Source organism: Octodon degus, unplaced genomic scaffold (assembly GCF_000260255.1).
Source record: "Octodon degus isolate 3935 unplaced genomic scaffold, OctDeg1.0 scaffold00048, whole genome shotgun sequence".
In the NCBI taxonomy this organism is placed as follows: domain Eukaryota; kingdom Metazoa; phylum Chordata; class Mammalia; order Rodentia; family Octodontidae; genus Octodon; species Octodon degus.
The window spans coordinates 307,663-333,382 of NW_004524624.1; the positions used below are offsets into that span (position 1 = coordinate 307,663).

The following is a 25,720-nucleotide window of genomic DNA, read 5'->3' on the forward strand; positions in this document are numbered from 1 at the left end:
GCACTTGTTACGGGTGGGCTTGGGTTCTGAGGTTGCATTTTGTTCCTTCTCGTCATTTTGTGTAGCACTGTCTTCTGACCTTTGTTGTAGATCTTTGTTGTAGTTATAACCTTCGCACGTACTGAAGTTCAGGTGAAGCTCTACAAAGTTTGGACTTTTCCAGCTGTGCCTGGCTTGGGTCTGGCTGCTGTGCTCAGCTCCTTCCCGTTGCTGCCCTTGAGGGTGAACCTGTTGTGCCCCTGTTGCCAGATGTTCTACTCCGGGACTAGCTGGGTGGATCTATCCTCTACACTCTCTGCAGGGATTGCAGTTGCAGGGTTACACCCCAGGCATGCATGCCAGGCCTGAGCTGTGCCTGGAGGGGGCAAGGTGCAGTAGGGGGGAGAGGAAGCTCTCCGTCACACTGGGTCTGGGCTAAAATTGGGTCTGGGTGTTCCCAGAACGCAGCAGAAATTCCTACTCGTCGGGCAGGGTGGGGGAGGTGCTACAGAGTTGGGGGGGTGTACCAAGTGGGTGGGAGAGGGTCTGGCCCAAGCTGCGCCTGGGCTGGGACTGGTCCTACTAGCACAGGGTAGCAGGAAGCTCTCCCACACACTCACTGGACCTGGGCTAGGACTGGGTCTGGGGGTTCCCGGAACACGGCAGAAATTCCTACTCGGCGGGTGCGGTAGGGGAGGTGCTGCGGAGTGGTGGGGGGCGTCCTAAGGGGGTAGGAAAGGGTCTTGCCCACACCGCACCTGGGCTGGGACCGGTATTTGGTAGGCTGGCACAAGGTAGTAGGAAGCTCTCCCACACACTCACCGGACCTGGGCTAGGACTGGGTCTCTACTTTTATTTTTTTGGTACCAGGAATCGAACTCACAACCTTGCGCTTGTCAAGCAGGCACTGTACCACTGAGCTATATCCCTGGCCCTTGGGTACTACTATTAAAACAACAATTAAACAACTGTATCAGAATAGTTGCATGCACTAAGAATTTTGAGACTCTCTAACCTAAAGTATCAATGAAATCAAAATGACATATATAACTTCACAAACTTCTTATAATGTCTGAGACTCCATCTATAGAAGTACAAAAGCTCAGCTCAAAACATTTTATATGTTCTTGAGCAGTAGATGAATTACTGTATTTTAACTTCAGAATCCATTTTTGAGAGGACTCTCATAGGCTGACAACAAATAAAAGCCCTCAAATGTATTCTACAATATATTAAAACTTTTACATATTTTTTTAAAATCTATATAACTAGTCTAAGTAGCTAACCTAAACTTATTTAAAATCTCTAATGAAAAATAATTAGGGCAAAAGATGTAGCTTAATGTTGGGCTTGCCAAGTGTACACAAACACGGTCCTGGGTTCTTGGGTTCAATTCCTGGCAATATTTTAAAAAGAAAGACAAATAGATCAGTTTTGTAAGATACATACAGTATCCACACTGCCCTCCTGAATTTTCCCTTTTTTAAAAAAGAGAACTGAAGAGAAAACTAGAAGTAGAGATTTTTCAAATGGGAAAGGGATAAAGAGTTGGAAAGAGCAGGCAGAGATGAGAGGAAGAGGAAGAAAGAATTAAGGTGTATTATGTACAAGTACAAACTCTCCATTATAGATGTAACCATTATGTACTGCAAATATATACTAATTCTTTTTTCTTTTTTGCAAGACCAGGAATTGAACTTAGGACCCTGTGCTTGCCATACAAGCACTTAACCAACTGAGCTATCTCCCCAGCCCCCATTAATTCTAAAAATTAAAAAAATGAAATTAACATAATACATATTTATAGCCTTAATAATTTTATAAAAGTGGTAACAAAACCTATAGATAGTCACATTAGTTAGTAGCTTTTGAAATTGTTTAATCCATTTTTTATTAACTGGTATTATTTCTATGCAACATTTATCTTCTGGACTTTTTAAAAATGTAGTCATTATCTGTGTACCCCCAACTAAAGAAAACTGAGGTTACCATCTCTGCTTCCATAAACATCTTCCCCCCTTCAAATCCCACTATTTTTGTTAAATCTTCATTCAGCTTTTATTTTAATATGACATAGTAAACATTATATAATGTTGAGCTAAACCATGAACTATGGGGGCTAAGGATTTGGCTCAGTGGCTGAATGCTTGCCTAGCAAGCTGGAAGCCTTGGGTTTGGTCCTCAGCACCATAAATAACAATAGAAAAATAAACCTCCCCTAAAAAACAATTCAACCAAATAAATACAGTAAAATAAAAAAAGACCAAAATCAAACAAGACAACTGTGAACTATGATTATATCTCCTTCTATGTTTTTTTTTTTTTTTAATTTTCCTAGGTAAATACTGTTCAATCTCTGTTTGCTTAGTTTTCTGTGAATATATCACTAATTCTTCTGAAATGTACCAAAAGACTTGAAAAGCTTTTTAGTATACTTAAGAATATTAGGTACTTGTTTTTTTCTCACAAAGATTTACCTCCTGAAACTAAGGTTGCTGTTCCAATGGGACTGGGGGGAGGGGGTCTGCTAGACAGCTGTCATAAGGCTCCTTTTGTACCAGTATCTATTGGTATAGACAGATTCCTTTCACCTAAACCTTCTACTAGATACACTATATTTTTCTGGGTTATTCTGTGTGTTGGACTTATGTTTTTGTGAAAAATATCTTTATCCCTTTCCCATTTTACCTTCTCTAAACATTTCCTGATAAGATACATAGAAAGTAAACTTTTTCATATTCTCTTCTACAATTTTCCCTCTCTTGTACTTTGTAAACAATTTTCTCAACTTTATCTCAAAAATATTCTGAAATTTTATGCTATCATATTTATATATAGTCATGCAATAAATATGTACTAATTATCTACTACAACCAGGTACTATTCTTGTTATAACCTGTGCAATTGATTCCAATTTTGTAACTGTATGTTTCCACAGTAACTTTATTAACAAGGACTATTTGGTATAAGCTGACAACTTAAAACTCCATCTTGTAACAAGCTTTTTAACTTCCATTTTGTAAAACCTTGATTTGTTTTGTAAAACCTCCCCACCCATGCATTCCCTGAAGAATGTGACTGTTTAAAGAAAGTGTTTCTCAGCATTCAGAGAGAAGATAAGAAATGTTCCTCAACATTATGCAAAATGAGTTAAACTGTCCTTCCTATGGGAACAAACAGATAACTTGAAAATGGGTGAAAGTGTCATCTGATGTCCTTCTGACTACCAGAACATAAACAATGCCTAAGCCAAATAGGGACATATTTCTGTAGGGTTTGCAAAATTTGACCTCATCTATGGGAACAAAGAGTTAACCCTCGGTCATGACTAACTCAAAATAAGCTTTGTAAAATACCCCCTCCTCCCCCTAATCTTGTGGTTTTTCCCTTTAAAAACTGTGCCTCACCTAGACTAAGCGCGCACATACTTGGAGTAGAGAGTATGTGCAGCCACTGAGCTCAGCTAAATAAAGCGCTTTTAAGTTTGAGTCTGGTTTTTGATTTTTAGGTTACAACAGTTCTTGAACAAAAGACATAAGAAGTGTCTAAACACTGCTGGAGAGAAGAAAAATAAAAACAGTAAACCAACAGTGTATATAATATATTGCAGAGTGGCACATTCTACAGGCAAAAGAAAAAAAAAGAACGGCTTAAGGACAATGCAGGGAGATAGGTTGCAAAACGAGATTGGGTAAATTAGAGTAGGCTTCATGCACATGAAATAAGATTTATGGCTTTTTGTATTGGTCAAGTTTCTTCTAGCCACTGATGCTTAGTTTCATCCAAGTTCCAAAATTCTCTGTTGATCTAATGATCAACCCTTGGCAGTTCTTCCTTTTTAGGGAGAAAAGTACCAAAGTACTGAGTACACAGGTGGGGACTGTTAAGTGATCTGGTTTAATGATCATTTCATTTAAGAAGCAGGTGACGGTGCACACCTGTAATCACAGCACTCCAGGGGTTGGCACAGGGCTGGCCAAATAGCTCAGCAGATGGGGTTCATCCTCAGGCATGGAGTGCTGGCCCTGCCCCCAGGGCATGCTGAGATGGAGACTGAGACTGGGCATGGTGGTGCATGCCTGTAATCCCAGCTCTTGGGAGGCTGTAAAAGGGCGGATCCCTACGAGTCTGACCTAGTAGTGAGAAACTGGACACCCTATAGACCCTTCCCTAAAAAAAAAAAAAAAAATAGGTTTGGACAGGAGTACCACCTTGAGTTTGAGGCCTACCTCAGCTCTACAGTGGGTTCAAGACCAGCCTGAATTGCATAGCAAGACCCTATCTTTAAAAACAACAACAACAAAACCTCCTATAACTCTAAACCATTTCTCTACAATTTGATCTATTTTTCCAGGAAAAAATTATCAAGTTTTCTGCCAAAGAGCAAAAATTTCAAACAGGAAAAAGTGACAGCAGATTGCACTGGGAAGAACTGGGTGGCATTTCAACTCTTAATCTATGGACTTTCACTCTTCATTATTTGATAAACTCATCCCTACTTTCTGACTGTAGGAAGTAAACCCAAGTTCAAAGAATCTATAGCTATTTCTTTTAATTCTTTTTAATTTTAAAGAGGATAAAAAAATTGTATCTTTTTAAAAATAATTTTAAAAAATTAGAAATGATGCAGAAATTCACAAAACAAGATGACAGGAATTCAACAATGGTTGTTATACTATATATTATTGTATTCAAATTAGTTGTTCAGGTTACCAGATTTAAGTATGCCAAATTGGTAAAAAAAAAAATTAAGCATTTATTGTTCCTTTCAATAAACCAATAGAAATCAGCAGTATAATTATCTTAGCTATCCTACCTACAGGTATTTTTTAATAATATAAAATCAAAAGTATCTGTGGGCTCAAGTTTTAAAATAAATTTCCTATAGCCTACCAAGACAGAAAAGAGATATCATCTGATGGCATGGAAGAAGGTAATGTCAGGCTCTAAATCCATGTCACAATTGTTTTCTGGATTTTTGGTTTTGGTCTTGGTTTTTGCCCTTCTTTCATTGCATCATATAAAGGGAAATGCATGAGAATCAAAAGTTTTAAAATTAGTGTGAGCTTGTTTTATTAGCACTGTTTTCTTTATTCTGCTAAGTCCACTGCCACTTATTAATCAGCTACCTATCATACAAAAATGCATTAATATCTTCTATCAGTTATTCTATCAGTTATCAGTTAAATGCATTAGCATCAATCAGAAAGAATGTCCTCTTTACTCTCTTTGTTGGTTTAAAACTTTCATGTTCCTTTATCATCATTTAATGAGGTTTTGGGGAAATGCAAAGATAAATACAGTCTTGTATCTACCATGTTTAACTTCAAATTCCCTTTTCATTTTTCAAAATAATGGGAAAAAAACATTAAAACAACAGATGTTAATCTAAAAAATCAAAAGAAAATTTTCTTCTAACTACAAAAAATAATCCCTGAACAAAAGACTATTAATAGCCTAATTTTACATATTCCATGATTTATATAGCTAGACTCTAAGAAAATAATATTAATTTAAAATACTAAGGATTTACCTGTAAGACTCTAGAAGATCCACAATTTCAGTCTGCCCAAAGTGTTTAGCCCAATCTAAGGCCATCCTGCCAAAATTCAAAGATAACAGACTAAGAAAAAATAATTTGCTCACAAAATTATAAAACTAGCCATTGAAATTATTTACCCATTAAAATAGAGATCCACCAACAATTATTACATAATAGTTTTTAAATATAAAAGTAAATACAAGAATTCAAAAGATATGTAAAGATACACAAAAAATGGATGCATCTAAAATTACCAGCCATTTGATGCTTTACTATGGACATTGGCTCCCATACTAATTAACTGCTCTACTTGACTTGCAAAGCCTCGTCCTGCAGCAACCATCAGAGCTGTTGCACTGGTTTCACTATGTCTGTAATCAACTAAAAGAGGAAAAAAGAAAAAAAAAAAAAAAAAACCTGTTAAATATCCAATATCTTTTTTTTTTTTTTCGAAACCAGGGATTGAACTCAGGCTCTTGAACTTGCCAGGGAAGCGCTTATTCCACTGAGCCATCTCCCCAGCCCGTCCAAATTATTTAAAACTATTTTTTTATAAAATTTAAATGGCAGAAGTGGCTATCCAATTAACCTGGAACTTGCTGCTCCACTTCACTCAACATTGTATAACCCTTAGATTATTCAAGGAAATCAGTTATTGATATGTCCTTTTATAAACAGATCAAACAGACTTTGTTAATTGGAAAGCAGGAAAAAGATGGTTGTGAAAACTTTAAATTCACCTATGTAATTAAAATAGTAAAGCTACCAAGTTTCAGAACCCTTCTAAATCTCCTTAAATCCACACCTTGATCACCAAATGACAAGATATTAAAAAGTTCATTTTCACCAGTAACCAGTAAATCTTTAAAATTTTTGAGCAAATTTCTTTTTATCCCACATTATTCTATGCTACAGTCTTCCAAAATGCTTAATGTATATGTTTTAGTCTGCTTTCTTTTGCTTTAGACTGGCTACTGTAACTGGAGTCTGGGAGACCTGTAAAGGAAAGCTGGTTAGTTAGGTCACAGTATCTAAGGTCCAAAAGCATGGCACCAGCATTTGCTCAGTTTCACTCACAGCAGAGAAGGGTAGGTGGGTACATGCAAAAGAAGCCAAGCATGTGGGCTAGCCTCCCTTTATAATAATTCACTCTAGTGGTAACCAATCCTACTTTATGGGAGCAACTCACACCCTTCTGGAAAAGGAATAAAATCCTCCTACAGACTCAACCACGTTTTAAAATTTCTAACATCTCTCAACAAAAACAAGTTTGGAACAAAGGAATTTTGGTGGGAACAAACTATTTCTAAAGCACAGCAAGGAAAAACACCAGCACAAACTTTACTTCTTACAAAAGTCCTTCACAGAAAAATAAATTCTGTTTAAGTTCCTTCCTAGAATGTATTTCTCAAGTAGTTAATATATAATTGCTCAGCACTAATTCGCTTAATTTACAGAATTGGTAATTTTACCAAGAATTTATCATTGGAGAAAAAAACCTTAGTGTAAAATTTAAGGCAATTACAAAGGAAAAAACTTAATTGTCTATATACAGTATACCCAATTACCCTCATAATTTAATAACACTTTAAAACACGTACCAGCTATTATTATCCATCAGTGGTTTCAAAAGTGAGGAGGGAACTTTTTTTTTAATTTATGTACTTTTGTACAAGGTCTTACTATGCAGTCAGGACTCCTAGTGATCCTCCTGTTCTCAGCCTCCCCATTGCTGGGATTACAGGCGTATGTCACCATATCTGGACTTTCTCGCTGGCTGAGTGCGCCTGAGGCAGGGCCAGCATGGCATGCAGTACCAGGAATGGAACTCTGGTCCCTGCACTTGCCTAAGAAGGCGCTTGGTCTGCTGACCTATCTTGCCAGCCCCAAGGAACGAACTTATAAGATAATTATAAGGCTTTTTTTTTTTTTTTTAGGATTTTACAGCAGTTGTATATTCAATACAAAACTGAGAGGAACATAAAGAGATATTCCATATACTCTGTCCCAACAATATATGGCCTCCCTTATTAGCCAAAAGAGTGGTGCATTTGTTACAAGTGATAAACCTAGACTGACATCACTGCAAATTTCAGATTTTATTATGGTTCACTCTTAGTGTTATATAGTCTATGAGGTTAGACAAATGTATAATGACATGTATTTTTATTTTTTACAGCATGTTGCTTTTTCATTTTTGAAAGCACAGCTAGGGGCCAGGAAGATAGCTCAGTAGAATAAGCGCTTGCCTGGCAAGTGCAAGGGCCTGAGTTCACTCCCCAGTTCCGCCAATAAAAGAAAAAAAGAGGAACAAAAAAAAAGTACAGCTAGCCACTGTGCTATTACTCTCAAGAGAAACCAGGTGCCACATCTTGGTATAATAAAACAACTCTATGGAAAGACCCCAATGGCAAAAACCAGGCCTTCTGGCAATAGCCTGAAACAAACTAAAGCCTCCTGCCACTAGCCATGTGAGTGAACCTTCTTAAAAGCAGATCATCCACCCACTCAAACCTTCAGAAGGTTACAACCCTCATCAATATGTTAAATGGACCTCATGAGAGAATAGAAGCCAGCTTAATCACCAAATCCCTTCTTCATTCTTAATTCTCAGAAACTATATGAGATAATAACTGCCTAAGGCTGCTGAATTTTGAAATCATCTGTGAAGTGGCAATAAACTGTATCTAGCCTTACTATTAGCTGCTTCTATAAGATCACATGAGAAAAATGTTGGTACCAACAAAGAAATCTATAAAGACCACAGTTTCTTAGATTACATGAAGTATTTCCAACTCTCAGTCCATTAAGAGTTGAGATTTTAAAAATAAAAACATGAGAAGTACATAAATCAGAGAACAACAATAACACCTTTGGTTTATTTCATATGACTATGACATTAAAGCAATGGATTTAAGGAAATATATAAACTATGTATAGAAGGAGAAGCCTAGATGACCATTACTAAGCAATCTATTAAGTAACATCTAGGAGAACCAAAGACGATATTTAGACACTTAAAATGTTTAAATATTATAAGCAAATAAAATGTTTTGGATGCTGAATCTCTTAAAAATTGCTAGAGTAAATTTCATCTTTCAATGGAAAAATAAAACTAGAAATAACAACATTTCCAAATACAAAAAAATTACTTCTCAACATGCAAATCAATTAAAAAATAATTCAATTGATTAATCACTTGAATATTAAATTTAATTAGTATTAAAAACAAAACTTTTTTAAAAGAGCTTCTAAAAGACACAATGGGTCAAATCTATAAAATAAACTTTATAAGGAATACATGGGTCAGTTGTGGTAGCACACACCTGTAATCCTAGTACTCTGGGAGGCTGAAGCAGGAGGCTCATAAGTATAAGCCCATCTCAGGCAAAACATACCCAAATGAAGACGGAACAAGACAGGGGAGGACTATATACTAAGTTATGTTAAATAAGACCAGGTAAAGTGATACAAACAGCTCAAAAAACACAATGGAATAACTATCTTCACATACCTGAAAATTTGTCAGGAATGAATACACTAAGTTTTCATTATCACACCAGCAGTACTGGGATCAAACTCAGGACCCTGTGCTTGCAGGCACTTAGGCCACAAAGCAACATCCCCAGCCCTAAATTAGCAATTTAAACAATCAAAATTTAAAAGAAAGCCATTCACAAAGTTAGTGAGCTTCCTGTCACTAAACATGTTCAAATGGATTATCATTTAGTAAAGATGCTTAAATAAAATTGTTATTAAATAAATATTTTTTGAGTACTTACTATGAACCTCTGGGGACCTCAATATGAGTAAACCAGACAAGGTTTCTGCCCTCATGTAATTAACAAGCTAGTGGATAAGACAGAGAACAAAAATTTAAAATATATGCTATCAAGGAATGAAAGTAAATAAAGAACAAAGCAAGGTAAGGAGAAACAGTGAGAAAGTGGTGAAACAAATTTTAGTGATTAGAAAAGGCTTCTCTGAGAAGGCAATATCTAAGCCATGCCTTAAATGAAATGAAGACGGCAATGAGTCATATGCCCAAATGTGGACACCATTCCAGGCATAAAAAACAACAAAACAAAGGCAAAAAGATGGGACTATGTCAATATACAAGAAAAAAAAAAAAAAAGGATAAGACGACAGGTATGCTCTGAACAGAAATTGAGATTAAAAAAAAAAAAAGACTTGATTTTTATTCACAATATTGTCCGAAGCATGGAAGAATTGAAAACAGGCCAGAACAATTTTTTTGAAATGACTAATCTGATTGTTCTATGGAACACAGAATATACTAACTTAAGAACAGAAGTAGTTATCAGGCTACTGTAATATTCCAGAAATGTGGCATGTGGTTACATTCAGGATTTATTATAAAGGGTAAAGTTAATAGGATTTACCAATATAGAGTGTGAGAGCCAAGCTAAGGATGACTTAAAGTATGCTTTCTGGTCTAAGAAAAGTAGTGAGCAGATGATCATTTTCTGAAAAAATATGAAGGAAAGAGCAGGCTTGGAGGGAAGGAGGTGGTAACAGGATTAAAAGTTATTACTTGAGACACAAAGACTTTTGTGAACCTAATAGACATCTAAATACAATGTCAAGTGATCAAGTGTACTAAAGTCACTGAGAAAGACTGGGAACAAAAAATGAGGGATCATTTAAAATATTTAAAGCCATGACTCAGTTAAGATCCATGTAAATAATAAATGTAAATAGAAATAAGGTCTAAGAATTGGGGGTGAGATATTTTATTTTTGGAGATCAGAAAACAAAAAGCAAAGATCTTACCAATGAAACCAAAAAATTATAGCCAGAGAAACAAAAAGAAGCCAAGTATGAAAATGAGACGTTGACTAAAAGAAAATGTTTCAAAAAGAAAACCAATAATAATTATGACAATAATGCTGAAGGGTTTTAGTTGAAGGGATAAACTACTTGACTTCTAAATCCTTTCCTCTACAGATTTCTCCATGATGACACATTTGGCCTTTTTTTTTTTTGCGGAACCGGAGGATTGAACTCAGGTCCTTGCACTTGCCAGGGAAGCGCTTACTCTACTGAGCCATCTCCCTGGCCCCAAAACTTTCCTATTATTATTTTTTTTTATTTTTTTTTAATTTTTTGGCTGAACCAGGGATTGAATTCAGATCCTTGTGCTTGCCAAGGAAGCACTTATTCTACTGAGCTATCTCCCCGGCCCCTACATTTGGCCTTTTGCCTAGAAGTCTACAGAGTTCTGAAATCTGCCTCTGGTTACCAATATCTATCATAATCAACTACTAAAAGGAAGACATCTCATTCGCAAAAACATAACATGACATAAAGCAGGTACTTGTGAATCAAAACTTGATAACATATAACTAAAAATATACTAAATGTTTTCATTTACTAAATTAATAACTTAAAGCAAAAATGATTATCCATTTTTCTTCTTCCTTCTGTTGAAATAACAAATCTCTTTGAGGCCAGCAAAAATGACTTCCTAGGGCTGGGAAGATAGCTCAGCAGTCTAAGCGCCTGCCTGACAAGCACAAGCATACAAGTTCAATCCTTAGTACCACATGCCGTGCCATCCCCAGAACTGGGCATGGTGGTGTATGCCTGCAATCCCAGCATTGGGGAGGCTGACACAGGAGAATCACTACAAGTCTAAATTGTATAGCATGACCCTGTAACAAATAAATAAAGGAAAAAAAAAGATTTCCCAGTGGGTAAGGTGTGGAGATGAGAGTATATGTATGTATACAACATATATAAAAGCATCTCTGTAAATAACTACCATGTAGATACACACCTCATGAAACTGCTCTGGAGACAGTAGCTCAAGAATCTCTAAATGTTAATACCCAATGATTTTATTATGATATGCTAAAAAGATACTCATTTGTTATCTTCGTTACTTTTCAATGCTGGGACAACATACCCAACACCTACAAGTTAAAAGAGGGAAAGGTTTTTTTCAGCTCACAATATATGGAGGTTTCAGTCCATAGTCAGCTAGCTCCAGGACAAAACAGCATGAGAGACGGGCATAACAGACAGGAACCACTCATGATGTGGCAGGCAGAAAGCAGCAAGAGTAAGCCTTCCCTATCTCCCTTTATATTCCATCCAAGCTATAAGCCAACTGATTGGCACCACCCACACGCAGAGTAGGGCTTCCATTATTTACACCGAGAACTATGCTAAACCACACTTAGTCCCAGTATTACATACTCTACAACCAGCCAGAAAATTCCCACCATCTATGAATGCATAAGACTTTGGGGAGACATATAAATACAAGTCATAACATTTGTACATTTGAATTAAAGTACTCCAAAACAATAAATTATTGGTTGTGAACAAAAAGATAATGCATATACTTGAATTCAATAGATTTTTTATTATAAATAATTGTATGAGTAATTTAAAAATTCAAAAGAACATACCACTAACATTTTCAGTTAAAATAAGGTGGAAGACCTGAGCAAAGGCATCAACATCTTTATGCAGCCATATGTCAGAAAGACAAGTATCCATCTCCTTTATTAGCCATGGTTCAAGACAATTCACATCTTTTTCTGACTTTAAAAAAAAAAGTAAAAAATTATAAGTTACTGAACAGCTTAACTTTTTCTTGCAAAGAATATAAAGATGACCATAGCAGCCATAAGAACTACTAACCATATATTAATGCACAATATGATATATAGCAAAGGTTTCTCATCTCATCTTAGAAAATTATAATACTGTGTCTCATTCTCATATTCATCTTTTACCTAAGAATGATTTTATCAATAAAATAATATGATCTGTTCACAACACTGTTTTTGATTGATACACTATCACTAAGTATACCTATATACCAGTTATTCCTTTTTCCAGCTACAAATCAGAAAAGGCATCACTCTTTTAACATTATACCAGCTCCCACCCCAGATCAAATACATCAGAATCCCTGCTGACAAGTGACCTGATTCCACAGGGCTTTAAAAGCCCTTTGAGTGATATAAAGTGCAGCTAAAGCTTAAGAATCACTAATTTATATGATGAAAATGTTGTTCACTGACTCAGACAGATCTTCCCTATACTAAAATATTATTTTAAAATATTTTTAGAACTCAGGTAGTTTATACAGATACATTAAACTTTACACACTAGTGAAAAAAATTTAAATAGCTCTGCTTGTAACTTTGCGTTCAAAACAGTAAAATTATTTTCTAAAAAGGAAATTCAAGGTTAGGAATACAGTTTAGTTGTACAGTGTCTGTTTAGCATGTAGAAGGCTCTGGGTCTGATCCCCAGCATGCAAAAAAAGAAAGAAAGAAAAGAAAAGTGGTTCTAAATTAACCTATATAATTATTACTCAAAATAGCACTGTGAAACCAATAACATCTTACCAACTGGCTAAAGACAGCATCACCCCCATCATCCAGTAAGTCATACTCTTCAGTCACATTTGGAACAGTTCTCTGTCTCTGAGATTCAGGCTTGAAAGTATTATCTTGAGCTGAATACCATTCTGTAAGCGTGGTTTGCTGCTTTTCTTCTAAGTTACCAAAGAAAAACAAGTAGAAAATTCCTTTTTAAATGTATTCTTTGAAAAAAAATTTAGTGAATCTGGTATCACATAAAAATTGATTTAATTCTGTGGCTACTTTTTCAAACTATTAAGAATATTTAATAAAACATGGTATGACAAACTACAAGGACACATGGAATTGCTTCAAAACATCTATTTGTCTATTGGTAAGAAGTTAAGTCCAGAATCAAGAATTTTTTTTTTTTCATTTGTGTTTTTGGTACAGGGTCTCACTATGCAGATTGGACTCATGGTGATCCTCCTCCTGTTCTAAGCCTCCCTAGCTCCAGGATTACAGGTGTGCGCCACCACGACCAGACGCTATCACTGGCTCAGTGTGCCCTGGGGGTGGGGCCAGCGGGGCACACAGGACCAAGGATGGAACCCTGGTCTCTGTGCTTGCCAAAGCAGACACTTAGTCTGCTGAGCTATCTCACTGGCCCAAAAATACTTTTATCACTATTAAACTTAGTGTTTTAATCTAACATTTGTACAGCACTTCACAGAAAATTACTTAGAAACTTGTATCACCTTGCTCACTGATTGAGATACTAGATATATTTCAAAAGTCTCAAAAGGTTCAAGACCTAGGAGTTTCACAATTTAAATATAAGTGGTTCAGCACTGTGCAGTGAAATTGGCCTTATTAATTATATTTTTCAAAAGGAGAGTTCTAAGGAGTTAAGAAATTTGTCCAAAGTCATAAAAAATAAAGAAGTTAAAGCATGAAGGCAAGGGGTTGGGCAGATAGGTTAGTAGAATAAGTGCTTGCCTGGCAAGCACAAGGGCCTGAGTTCAATCCCCAGTTCTGCAAAAAAAAAAAAAAAAGACTAAATGTTTTATGTTAATAGGGTAATAATATCATTAAGGTTCTCCTCTGGAGGGTTAACAATTTAAGTTTACAGACCAAAAATTAGAGAAAAAGAAGGGCTGCAAAGACAGCCAACATTTTGGCCCTAGCCTTTCAAGGTCATTAAGGACTAAGGACATAAGAGAACCTGCACTGTAACATCCTATAACTCAGTGATCTCCCAAATTTTCTGATCAAGGAGATTATGGGGCCACAGAGGAAAATGAATGATGATGTAGAGTGTGCCTAAGGAGAGTCACATGGAGAAAAAATATTCTCTCAGATTTTCACAGAGTGCAAATTGGTCAAGCAATAGCCCTGACTCATCCACATGGCTAACACTGACAAAGGATCTACAAACTGTGGTACAGGGTTTCAGGGTAAATCCTGAGGGGATTGGACTAACCTCATCAAATATAAAAGTTACATTTCTTGTTATTTAGGTCTTGCTTTATCTTGGTCTTAACAATCCAGCAGAAAAGTATAAAAATGAGGTATAAAATGTAAAGTCATATTAATATGCTGAGCTGTAAAAGGCCTGACATTGCCAGTTCTGCGGATAACCCACTACTATTATGCACTACTGAACTATATTGGATTATTTTGCTGAGTTCATGTACCTACAATATTTAAATGGCAATGGAATATCCAGCTCTGACAAAACTAAACAAAAAAGGGGATATAAATGAAGGACCATTTTGTATCTGTATGTACAAAATAGGACAGATATACAGCTACTTTCTCTTAATTCAATGAGAAGAAAGATTTGTACTAATAGTGTTTGGACAGGATATCATGTCTGCATTTTGTACTATGAATAACCACTACAAAGGCAACAATATGCAATGCATTAATTATTGAAACTGTCCTAATAGGTTTTGAAACTCTCATTGCTATTTGTTTCTCAATAAAATTAATAAAAAATTTTAAAAAAGCTTGAAGACAAGTCTACCATGAATAATACAGCTAAAAATAAAGCACAGAATCTAAATCATAATTCAAAAGCTATAATATGGTATAAAAGGGCAAACAACATTAAATTCAAAGTACAGATGCAACCCCATAGCAATATCAAGATTTGAAAACTTCAAGATTTTGGGTTAAGATAAGCTTATTACTGCTCATGTGCTATTTCCTCCTCCCTCTCACCCACCTTTTTTTCCTTCTCCCTCTCACCCACTTCTTCCTACCATCTATGAGATATGATATAGGCAACCAACTTATAGTCTTTTATTTATTTCCATAAGTTGATACTTTAGATACAGACATACTCAACCCCATCCATCAATTCTGGTAGTGACTTTCAATTGTTCTCCACAGATTACAACATGTAAATATAAACCAGAGATATGTGTGGGACAATATTCAAACATAATTTTATATAATTATATGCAAGATACAAACATTCTAGTGTCCTTGTACCTCCATAACACAAAGTTGAAATACTTCAGAAAGATATTTTTATTTTGGGGGATCGGGGAGTATTAAAATTAGTTTTTCTACTTAACTTCTAATAAATGAGAAGAAACACAGTAGTCTGTCTCATATAGAACGTTTATAATACATAATCCATAAAGCCTCATGGTGAGGTAGGAGTAGCTTTGGAAAACAACATAGTTGTAAAACACTAAAAAGGTGAACTATTGCAGCAATAAGACATTTTGTCTACAACTGCATTCAATGAAATGATCACTGCACTTAACTGTGCCAGGTCTGACTCAAAACAGAAAGTCATTTTTAATAGTTTTTTTATTTCTTCAATTAAAAAACTTACCTCGTTGTTTTTCCTTTTTATACTTTAACATTTCTTTGTTTGTATATCCAGTACTTCTCAAAATATCTTCCAGAAACATTTCCTTTACTTCAAATGGTCTTCCCTGTACTAAATAACAGAAATTTTTAAAAGTCAATGTGCATCTTAGAAATAGTTCACATAAAAACATGAGAATACCAAGTTAATGAACTAAGGTATAGCAATATCCACTTCCCAAAGTTCAAGTAACTCTCTCAATATTGTTTAAATATGATTTTTATTTATAGATATGTCTATAACTGACAACTAATTTCACTTTAGACAACAGTACATTTGTTTGTTTTTTTCTACTGTTAGCTACTTATTGTGTGGCTGGCATAACATTATGCACCAGGAATACAAATGGCAAGCAGAAAGAGCACTGCATACTACTCTTTGTGGCACAGTAGCACAGCAGACAGATATTAACCAATAATCCAAACTAAATGTAAAAAAGTTGTGAAAAGTCCTATGAGAGAGAAGTATAAGACATTATGACCTCATATAATAGAGATCTGACTACAGTAAGAAAAGGACACTCACTGAGAAAATGAGGAAAAAGAACTAGAAATAAACAAAACAACTAGGAACAGTGATGGCAAACCTTTTATAAACCAAGTGCTCAAACTGTGCCCAAAATCCACTTATTTATCACAAAGTGCCAAAACTGCAATTAAACCTGAATACTGAGGTCTTAGTTTAAGAAAAACAACTGTTATCCAACTCTCAGCTGCTGGGAAAACTTGGCACGCAGGCCAACAAAGTGGGATCTGTACGCCCATTGCAGCACATGTCCCACAAGTCCACCACCACTGGACAAGGCTCCATCGAAAAGAGTACGCAGTGAAGAAAAACCATCTTGAAGAGTCTTTGGTGAAAAGACGCATGGTATGTTGAAGAAACTAAAAGACTAACCTATATTAAAAAGGGTGGAAACAAAGAGTGAAGAAGGGACTGTACTTCCGGATTAGGCAGAAATATGTATCTCATTGGAAGTTTAGTACTTTGTTCTGAAATAAAGGTCATTTAAAGAATTAAGCTCAGAAGAGTGCTCAACATCATCAGAATTTCACTTCAGAGAACACTCTGGCTGTGATGTAAGAATGGATTGAAAAGACAACTAGAAGGGTCAGGGAGGGCCAGGGAGATGGCTCAATGGAATAAGCACTTCCCTGGCAAGTACCAGGGCCTGAGTTCAATCCTCAGTTCTGCCAAAAACAAAAACAAGAAGGGACAGGGATTATAAATAGCTCTATGGTGCAGTGCCTGCCTGGCAAGCATGAAGCTGTGAATTTGATTTCCAGCACCAAAATTAATTAACTAATTAATTAAATTGAATACAGTTAGAATGAAACTAGGCCAGGTACAAACTATGGTAAAACTCAGATAACAGATGACAATAATTTTAGTAAGACTAGTGATAGTACAAATGAATAGAAGTAGATAGATTCCTGAGACAGGAGATAAAGCACACAGAATTTAGAATTACAATGGATATGAAGGTATGATAATAGAAGAAGTGTCAAATATAATTCTTGGATGTCTGTCTTGCATAGTCAGAAGGATGTTACTCTGCAGTAACAAGGAAAGCTGAAAGGAAGAGCAGAATGAATAGAAGTTAGGGTTTGGTTTAATTTATACCAAACATGGAGTACCCAAAAAATATTTCAATTAACAGATGCACAGATTTAATGTGTCTAGTCACCCAAGAAACTATTACAAGGAGAATGTACAGTATCAGTATAAAAGATAAAGAATCAAAAGCATAAATAAGAGCTTTGAAAGAAGTATGGATCCCAATAGTAAGCAGGGCGCAACAAAACAAAAGGAAGAAAAAAGAAATATAATAAAAAGGGAGAGTGAACCAAAAAAGAAAATTAATCAATACAAAAACACTAGAAAATACCCATATTTACTTAGTAAACCAAAAAAGTAAAAACTGAATAGGAACTTAGAGCATTTCAAAAAAAAAAGGCAATCATGAGAAATAATACAGAAAACTGAAGTACAATGTTTTGCCTAAAAGTTGAATACTAGACTTAGCAATTAGACCAGTGTTAAAGTATTCCTGCTAAAATTTCATACATGAGCTGCCCCCCCCCTTTCAAAACTACAAATCAGGTCAGCTTTTTGAAAAAGGAAAATGGCAAAAGCTATTAAAAAGTATGATATATTTTTTAATTTCATTTTTAAAAATCTGTCCCTAGAAATTAAAGTATAACAGGACGTAAGTACTTATACTGCAGGTTGCTAAAGAGGGCAAATCTAGAACTAATCTGCTACTCAACAATAAAGGAGTGGTTGAATAAGTCATAGTATATCCGTATTATAAAATACTAAAATACCTAACAACAATAATGAACTAGATTCAGAGCAACCAAAATGGAAAAGAGCAAATAATAAATAACATTAGATATGTGATCGTCTTTGTTATATATATATATATATTTATAAGACAGACACAAAACTTTTAAAATTCATAGTTCATGAAACAAAAACAGGATAGGGACAGCTATGAACTTTTTCTCTGTATTTCATTAGAGAAATATCTGTATTATTTCATGAAAGTAAATACATACACAACTTCTATAATTTTTAAGAGAAATTTAAAAAAATTTAATGATGGCACTATCAGTTTTTATTAAAGAACACACTTCCACCACAGCAACCATTTAAGAAGAGTAGCCATAGCCCTCTGCTATCCCATGGCCATGGGCCTCAACAAAGACCACAAGGTGACTAAGAATGTGAGCAAACCGAGACACAGCCGCCATTGTGGACACCTCACCAAACACACTAAGTTTGTGCAGGACATGATCCGGGAGGTATGCAGCTTCGTCCCCTATGAGTGGTGCGCCATGGAGCTGCTCAAGGTCTCCAAGGACACATCTCTGCCAAGAGGAAGTATTAGGAGCTGAGCCCCTCTGGAATAAAGCTTTGCAGAAAGTTTAAAAAAAAAAAAAAAAAAAAAAAAGCAAAAGTTAAGTATCAAAAATATTCAGAAGTGGGCTGGAGAGATGGCTCAGTGGTCTAAAGCACCTACTTGGAACTAGCTTGGCAAAGCATCAGGGACTGCGGTTCGATCCCCCAGCACCACATGCCAGCCAGCCCCGCCCCCTGGTGGGCTGAGCTGGTCACACACACACACCACACACTCTCTCTCTCTCTCTCTCTCTCTCTCTCTCTCTCTCAAATAAATAAAAAAAAATTAAAAAAAAAGTATTCAGAAGTATCACTTCTCAGCCTTTAGGCTAAGATCAAGTGAAAAGTATTCAGAAGTATATAAGATGTAAATATGGGAATGCAGATGAGTTTTCTAAGGAATCTAGAGTAAAGGGAAGACATTACAGGACAGGCTGTATAGAAGAATATCAGGGCAAAGTGAAACCTATTTCTTTTAAGGTTAGAGAGATGGCTTTACTATATAATGCCAGAGTTATAAATGAAAAAATAAACGTCAAAAACAGAGAGATAACATACCTATCTCATAGAAAAAGAAAACAGATGTCCTCTGCTTTAGAACATTCTAATTTCTATTAAACTCCAAAGTATTTTTCATACAAATTACAGAAGGAATGTGATAATTTAACTTACTATGTATCACTGGGCAACTTCCAAAATATCTTATAAAGAGATTTACATCCAAAGCAGCACTAGAAAGAATTAGTTTCAAAGTTGGGTGCTTTTGCAACAAATCTCTTAACTTTGTAAGTAAAAAATCACTAAAACGATCCCTTTCATGAACTTCATCCTACAGTAAACAGAAATAAAACCACAAAAGTCAAAACACATTATGGATGCTTAAGTCTTTAAAATAATAGTACTGCTAGACTTCAAATTAAACGTGGACAAAGTCAATCAATATTAGTAAAACTGTTGTATTACGGATAATCTGGAAACAATCAGATTTCAACAACTTATTTCAGATCATAAAGTATTTCCCACAAAATATAAAGCTAAATAAACTATAAAAAATTCCAAATTAATAGTCTCATTTTTAAATAGAAACAAAAGCAATTTAAATGGCTTCTGTTGGCTTCAGGGCTCAGGCACATCCTTTAATTTGGGCAAGTTTCCAAAACCTTATTAAAAGCCTATAAAACTTTATACAGATGCTTAAAATTCTCTAATAAGAGCAATTTATCTTATTTTATCATGAGATAACTAACTTAGCAGCTAAATCATTAAGTTGAATGACTAGCACAGCCTCACAAATAGGAAACATGACAGTAAAGATCAGGTGACCAAGCACAGATATAAAACTATTTCTGGAGAATTCATTTGCATATATGAAAAGCATATTTTTAAAACTACTGCTTCTTTATTTCTCCCATAACACCAATGTTAAGAACAACCTTATTTAATATAAAATATTTATCTTTTTTAAATGTATTTAGGACAGGGTCTACAAGGTCTCACTACATAGATTGGACTCATAGTGATTCTCCTGTTTTCAGCCTCCAAAGCGCTGGGATTATAGGCATGCGCCACCATGCCCAGTCTTAGTACACCCCGGAAGCAGGGCCAGAACAGCACACTGAGGATGCACTTATGCTCTGCCTACGCAGGTGCTCAAAATATTTATCTCTAATAATGACTTTAAAAACATAACCACAATAGCCTCTTCAAAATAATATTCAGCTCTCATTTTACCCTGTTTTAAAAATGTAATTATGTATTTAAGTGCTACACAATCTGAGCTATATATGACAAATTCATCAGTATTCTTACCACAATAACATGTGTCACAGTTGACAGTGTACTATCACCTGCCATCAATGTACGAAGCAATACCCCATTAGTGCAAAATGTCAGAAGTGTCTTTGGAGAAACCCTTTTTAAAGAATAAAAAACAATTACAAATCTTTTCTGTAATTAAAATATAATCATTTTAAATGCTGGAAATATTTGTTTGAATAAGTATTACTATAATAACTGCTGGTATATACAGTTCATTAACAAAAATTAACAAGTTTGTATTTTGTAACTTATAACCTCACAAATGTATTATTTTAGTTCCTTTTTATTAACTAATGTATTTTGTTAAAAAAAGTAAAGTTTTTAAAACATTTTAAATACATTTTACTTGCAAAGAATACATAATTAATGAAATCAATATTTTAACCACTATTAAAAACCAGGGAAGACAGCTGAGCAATAGAGCACTTGCCTAGCTTTTGTAATGCCCAAAGTTGGATCCCAGCACTACAATAAACAAACACAAACACAAACACACACACACTAATGTACACTAGAACTCTTATTAAGAAGCTACCACTAGCCCTAAAGGAGATTGAGCATCCTTAATACAAAAAAAAGAAAATCTTGGGGCCGGTGAGATAGCTCAGCAGTCTAAAGTGCCTGCATAGGAAAGCACAGGGACCACAGTTCAATCCCAGGTACCACATGCCACACCAGCGCCCACCCCCCCATTCAAAAAGTTTCAGACTTGAAAGCATTTCAGATTAAGAATGCTCACCAAGTAAAATGCATTCCCAAATCTGAAAAACTCTAATATCTAATACATGTCTTGTCTCAAACATTTTTGGATAAAGGATATTCAACTTGTGCACCAATGACATTAAAGCTCAGTAAAATCATTGTTTCCTATGAACCTCACAACAAATTTGGATTCCACATTTATTAGTCTCTTTTTATAGAGAAAAGTGAAGCTCAGTGAGGTGAAATAACTTGTACTTGATCATGAAACCAGTGCTGGGGAGGCTGAGACAGGAAAAGCCTACAAGTCCGCATAGGTCTTGTATAGCAAATAAATAATTTTTTTTTTAATTTTTAAAAAAGAAATGGGATTTGTATCTCAGTCCAAACTCTTTCAAACCATTTATTCAAAACTTTACTAAGTGGCTGGGGAGACAGTTTGGCGATCTAAGTGCCTGCCTGGCAAGTGCAGGGTCCCAAGTTCGATCCTCAGTACCACATCCCATGTGGGCACACCACTCACTGCTGGCACTGGTCCCCGAACCTGGCTGGCACTGTGCCAGCCTGCCCTAGAACTGGGAGTGGTGGCACACACCTATTATCCCAGCACTGGTGAGGCTGAGACAAGAGGATCACTATGAGTCCAAACTCCACAGTGAGACCCTGTATCCAATAAATAAATAATTTCTTTGAAAATTTCACTAAGTTTAGACATGATTTCAACATCTCAATATAGAAAAAACAATTATTTGGCATTTCAACTAACATATCCTATACTTCTAATGAAATATATGTAATTTCATCTTTTATAAGCATAACAAAAATATAGGACTATCTTTACCTGCTTTCTAATCGAATCTGATATCCAATTGTTTGACCAATTCTTTCCCTTCTCTCTGCAGCAACTCTTTCAGCCACAGCAATAGCTGCTAATCGTCTTGGCTGAGTACAAAATATACGGCAAGGGATACCATTTTTAAAACAGTCATCTAAAAGGAACTGAGGAATCTGAAAAAAAGTTTTAAAATATAAAATGATAAGTATTTTACATACTTCAAAAGCCCAAGTGAACCAACTTTAAAAAAAAAAAACAAATTAAGAGGGGCAGGGAGATAGGTCAGTAGAATAAGCGCTTGCCTGGCAAGAGTAGTGTCCTGAGTTCAATCTCTGGTACCACAAAAAATAAATAAATAAATAAAACTTTAAAAAGTTCAATAATATGTCCAAGTGTAAACTCTTAAATAACCAGTTATCATCAGCTAAAATTTTAAAACATCTTGTGCATAGTGGAAACAAGCTAAAATATCTACAATCAAATATATCAAGAAATACTTAAAATCAAATTTAAGGGGTCAGGGAGATGGCTTGGTGGAATATGCACTTCCCTGGCAAGCGCAAGGGCCTGAGTTTAATCCCCGGTTCTGCAAAAAATAAAAAAATTAAAAAATAAAATAAAATAAAATTTAAGGCTTATAGGAAAAAGATTATGAAAGTCTCAAAAACAGAAAAGAAGAGCCAGGGATATAGCTCAGGCACAGTGCCAGGCTGGCAAGTGCAAGGTCCTGAATTCAATTCCCTATGCCTCCACTCACCAAAAAAAAAATAAACAGAAAAGGAGACCTGGATATACAAAGAATCATTTTGTATTCCTGAAGGAGAATAATCACTAGTTTAAAAACATCAATTCTCTCTAAAGTCTATATAAATTTTCTATAAGGCCAAATTATAAAGCAAATCAAACGACATAATTTTACTTTTTTTTTTAAATACTAAATAGCATAAGAAAAGCAAAAGTAGTCCATAAACCTAGGACTCCAAATACTTTAAATAAAAATACGAGAGTTCTAAACATTCAAATTAAAAAGTAAAAATCTTAAACACCCACCCTCACAAGCATTCCCCTTAAGATTAACTTTAAAGGTTTCTTATGAACATTTTCAATAAAGAAAAATTTATACAATTCAGAACTTATATAAACATTTTTATTCAAAGTGACTACTACACTTGTTATAATTTGTAACTACCAGTTTTCATGTAATATACCAAATCTGTATAACCAACTTAACAGCTATATAGTCCACCTTACATATGTACCGTAAGTTAACAAAAAAAAATTCACAAATATTTATATAATTTCCAATTTTTCATGTTTTTGATTTGTTGCTATCAAAAAACAATGCTGGGAGCCAGGGAGATGACTTGGTAGAATAAGTGCTTCCCTGGCAAGCACAATGGTCTGAGTTCAATCCCCGGTTCAGCCAAAAAAAATAAAAAAATAAAAAAATAAAATGCTGTAGTGAACATCTGTTTTAACATGCATTTGCAAAGATACAAATCACTAGCAGCAGAAGTGTTCCAAGTATGTACCCCAATACTTAGAAGGCCGAGGTAGGAGGATTGCCATGAATTCAAGGCCAGGTTGAGCTACACAGTGAGTTCAAGGACAGCCTTGCTGTGAGCAACACAGCAAAAACCCATGAAAACACAAACAAAAAATAAATAAATAAAATGTTCAGAGTATACACTTGTTTAATTTAGATAAAAAAATTATCAAATTATCTTATACAATTTATAACCTTATCAACAAAGAAAGGTTGTTTGCCAAAACCCTGACAAATACAGAATTATCATTTTTTTAAATTTCTGTCCGATAGCTTACAAATATATTTTGATTTGCATTTCTTTAAATGAGTGAAAAAGTCTTTTCAGTTATTTCTTAGCATCTAGGATTCTTTTTAACTAGTGCATCCAAAAACATAAATGTGTAAAAACTACCAAGAATTATTTTTAAAGTCTGTAATTTTAAACTACAAAAAGTCAAAGATGATGAAAAGATATGAAAGAGGAAAAAACATGTCTTACTTATGGAGGAACAAAGATAATTACTTTGGACTTCTCCAACACAGGTAAGACTTCTCCTTATGTATTATTCTATATAATACCAACCTGAATTTCTGCACCTTGCAAAACTATCCTTCAAAACTGGAAGTAGCAATACCTTTTCAGATGAATGATAATTGATGGAATTTATTACCAGCAAATTGTTTAGCAAGAAATATTCAAGAGAAAATGAAAGAGAACTCTTTAGAGAGAATGAAAATGAAAAATAATACAGGCCAGGAACTCAGATCTTCATGAAGGAAAAACATCAAGAAAACCTAAGTACAGTTATAATTAAAATTTATTTTTCTTACTCTTCACTGACCTAACAGGCAACAGTTTGTTCAAACTAATAACAACAGCAATGTACTTGATTACTTAGGTTTATGTACATATCTTATGTTGGAAGGGGATATATATATATATATATATATATATATGCCTGTATATAAGTGAAATGAATGACAGGAATAATAAGGAACAGGAACAAAGAACTAGAATTATATTTTTATATAAGATACATAATCTGGGACCAGGGAGATAGCTCAGTGGAATAAGTGCTTGCCTGGCGAGTGCAAGGTCCTGAGTTGAATCCCTGGTACCATCAAAAAAATAAAAAATAAAAAACAACAAGGTATAGTACCCTTTGGAAGTGAAGTGGATTAGTTGCAAATATATACTGCAAACTAACTCTGAACAACACTCAAAAAAGCAGACAATAATAAATAATTTATATACTACATTTTGTAAACTATTAAAATAAAGAACAGGATCTTAGTACAGGAATAGATGAGATTAAAGATACATAATAAATTTTCCTGAAACAAACCTATAAAAACTGATTTTAAAAAATGGCATCTTAAATTGGGGGGAAGGATTATTAAATAAAATTTATGTTTGAAATACTAGGTATTAAAGGGCCGGCAAGACAGCTCAGCAGACTAAGCACCTGCTTAGGCAAGCACGGAGACCAGGGTTCGATCTCTGGCACCACAGGCCATGCCAACCCCAGCCTGGGGCTTGCTAAGCCAGCCACTGAGACTAGGTGTGGTGGCACACACCTGTAATCCCAGCATTGGGGAAGCTGAAAACAGAAGGATCATTAGGAGACTGAGCTGCGTAGTGATACCCTGTACCAAATACATACAAAAAAAAAGACTAGATACTGACATAAAGGTAAGATTTGTACGTGTTATGATAAAATAAATTTCTCATGAATTTTTTTAAAATCTTTTATTTATTTATTTGGTACAGGGTCTTGCTACGTAGCTCAGACTTGTAACGATTCTCCTGTCTCGGCCTCCCCAGCACTGGGATTACAGGCATGCATCAGCACATCCAGTTTTGGTGGCCAGTACAGTGTGACCAGGGTTCCAAGGCAGACACAGCATGCAACTCCCAGGATTGAACCCAGGCACCACCTGGTTCGGGCTTCAACTAAATGAAAGTAGAAACTACTGAATAAGATATCATAAGTAAAGCTAAAAAGCAAACAGAAAATCTGCAGAAATTATTTTCTAAATGTTTAATATACAACAAGCCCATATCTGCAACATATATAAGTGTTTTTAAAAATAAATTCAAAATAAATAATTCACTTGTACAGCAATTAACCACTAGGAAGAATGTATGCAATGTGTTAATTATTGAAACTGTCCTCCCAAAAAA

General features: G+C 35.1%; 1 protein-coding gene across 3 annotated transcripts in view; it reads right to left on the minus strand.

The window, feature by feature from the left end:
* Positions 1 to 25,720, minus strand: part of Ythdc2 (YTH domain containing 2) — a 93,175-nt gene that overhangs the window by 50,455 nt on the left and 17,000 nt on the right. For all 3 annotated transcript variants that reach the window (XM_023716500.1, XM_004632227.2, XM_023716501.1), the window contains 8 exons: positions 22,014 to 22,180; positions 20,465 to 20,567; positions 19,328 to 19,484; positions 15,716 to 15,823; positions 12,910 to 13,058; positions 11,959 to 12,094; positions 5,776 to 5,902; positions 5,513 to 5,578 (listed from right to left, as the gene is read on the minus strand). In XM_023716500.1, coding sequence (XP_023572268.1) covers positions 5,513 to 5,578; positions 5,776 to 5,902; positions 11,959 to 12,094; positions 12,910 to 13,058; positions 15,716 to 15,823; positions 19,328 to 19,484; positions 20,465 to 20,567; positions 22,014 to 22,180 — 1,013 coding nt within the window. The remainder of the gene's footprint in view (positions 1 to 5,512; positions 5,579 to 5,775; positions 5,903 to 11,958; positions 12,095 to 12,909; positions 13,059 to 15,715; positions 15,824 to 19,327; positions 19,485 to 20,464; positions 20,568 to 22,013; positions 22,181 to 25,720) is intronic.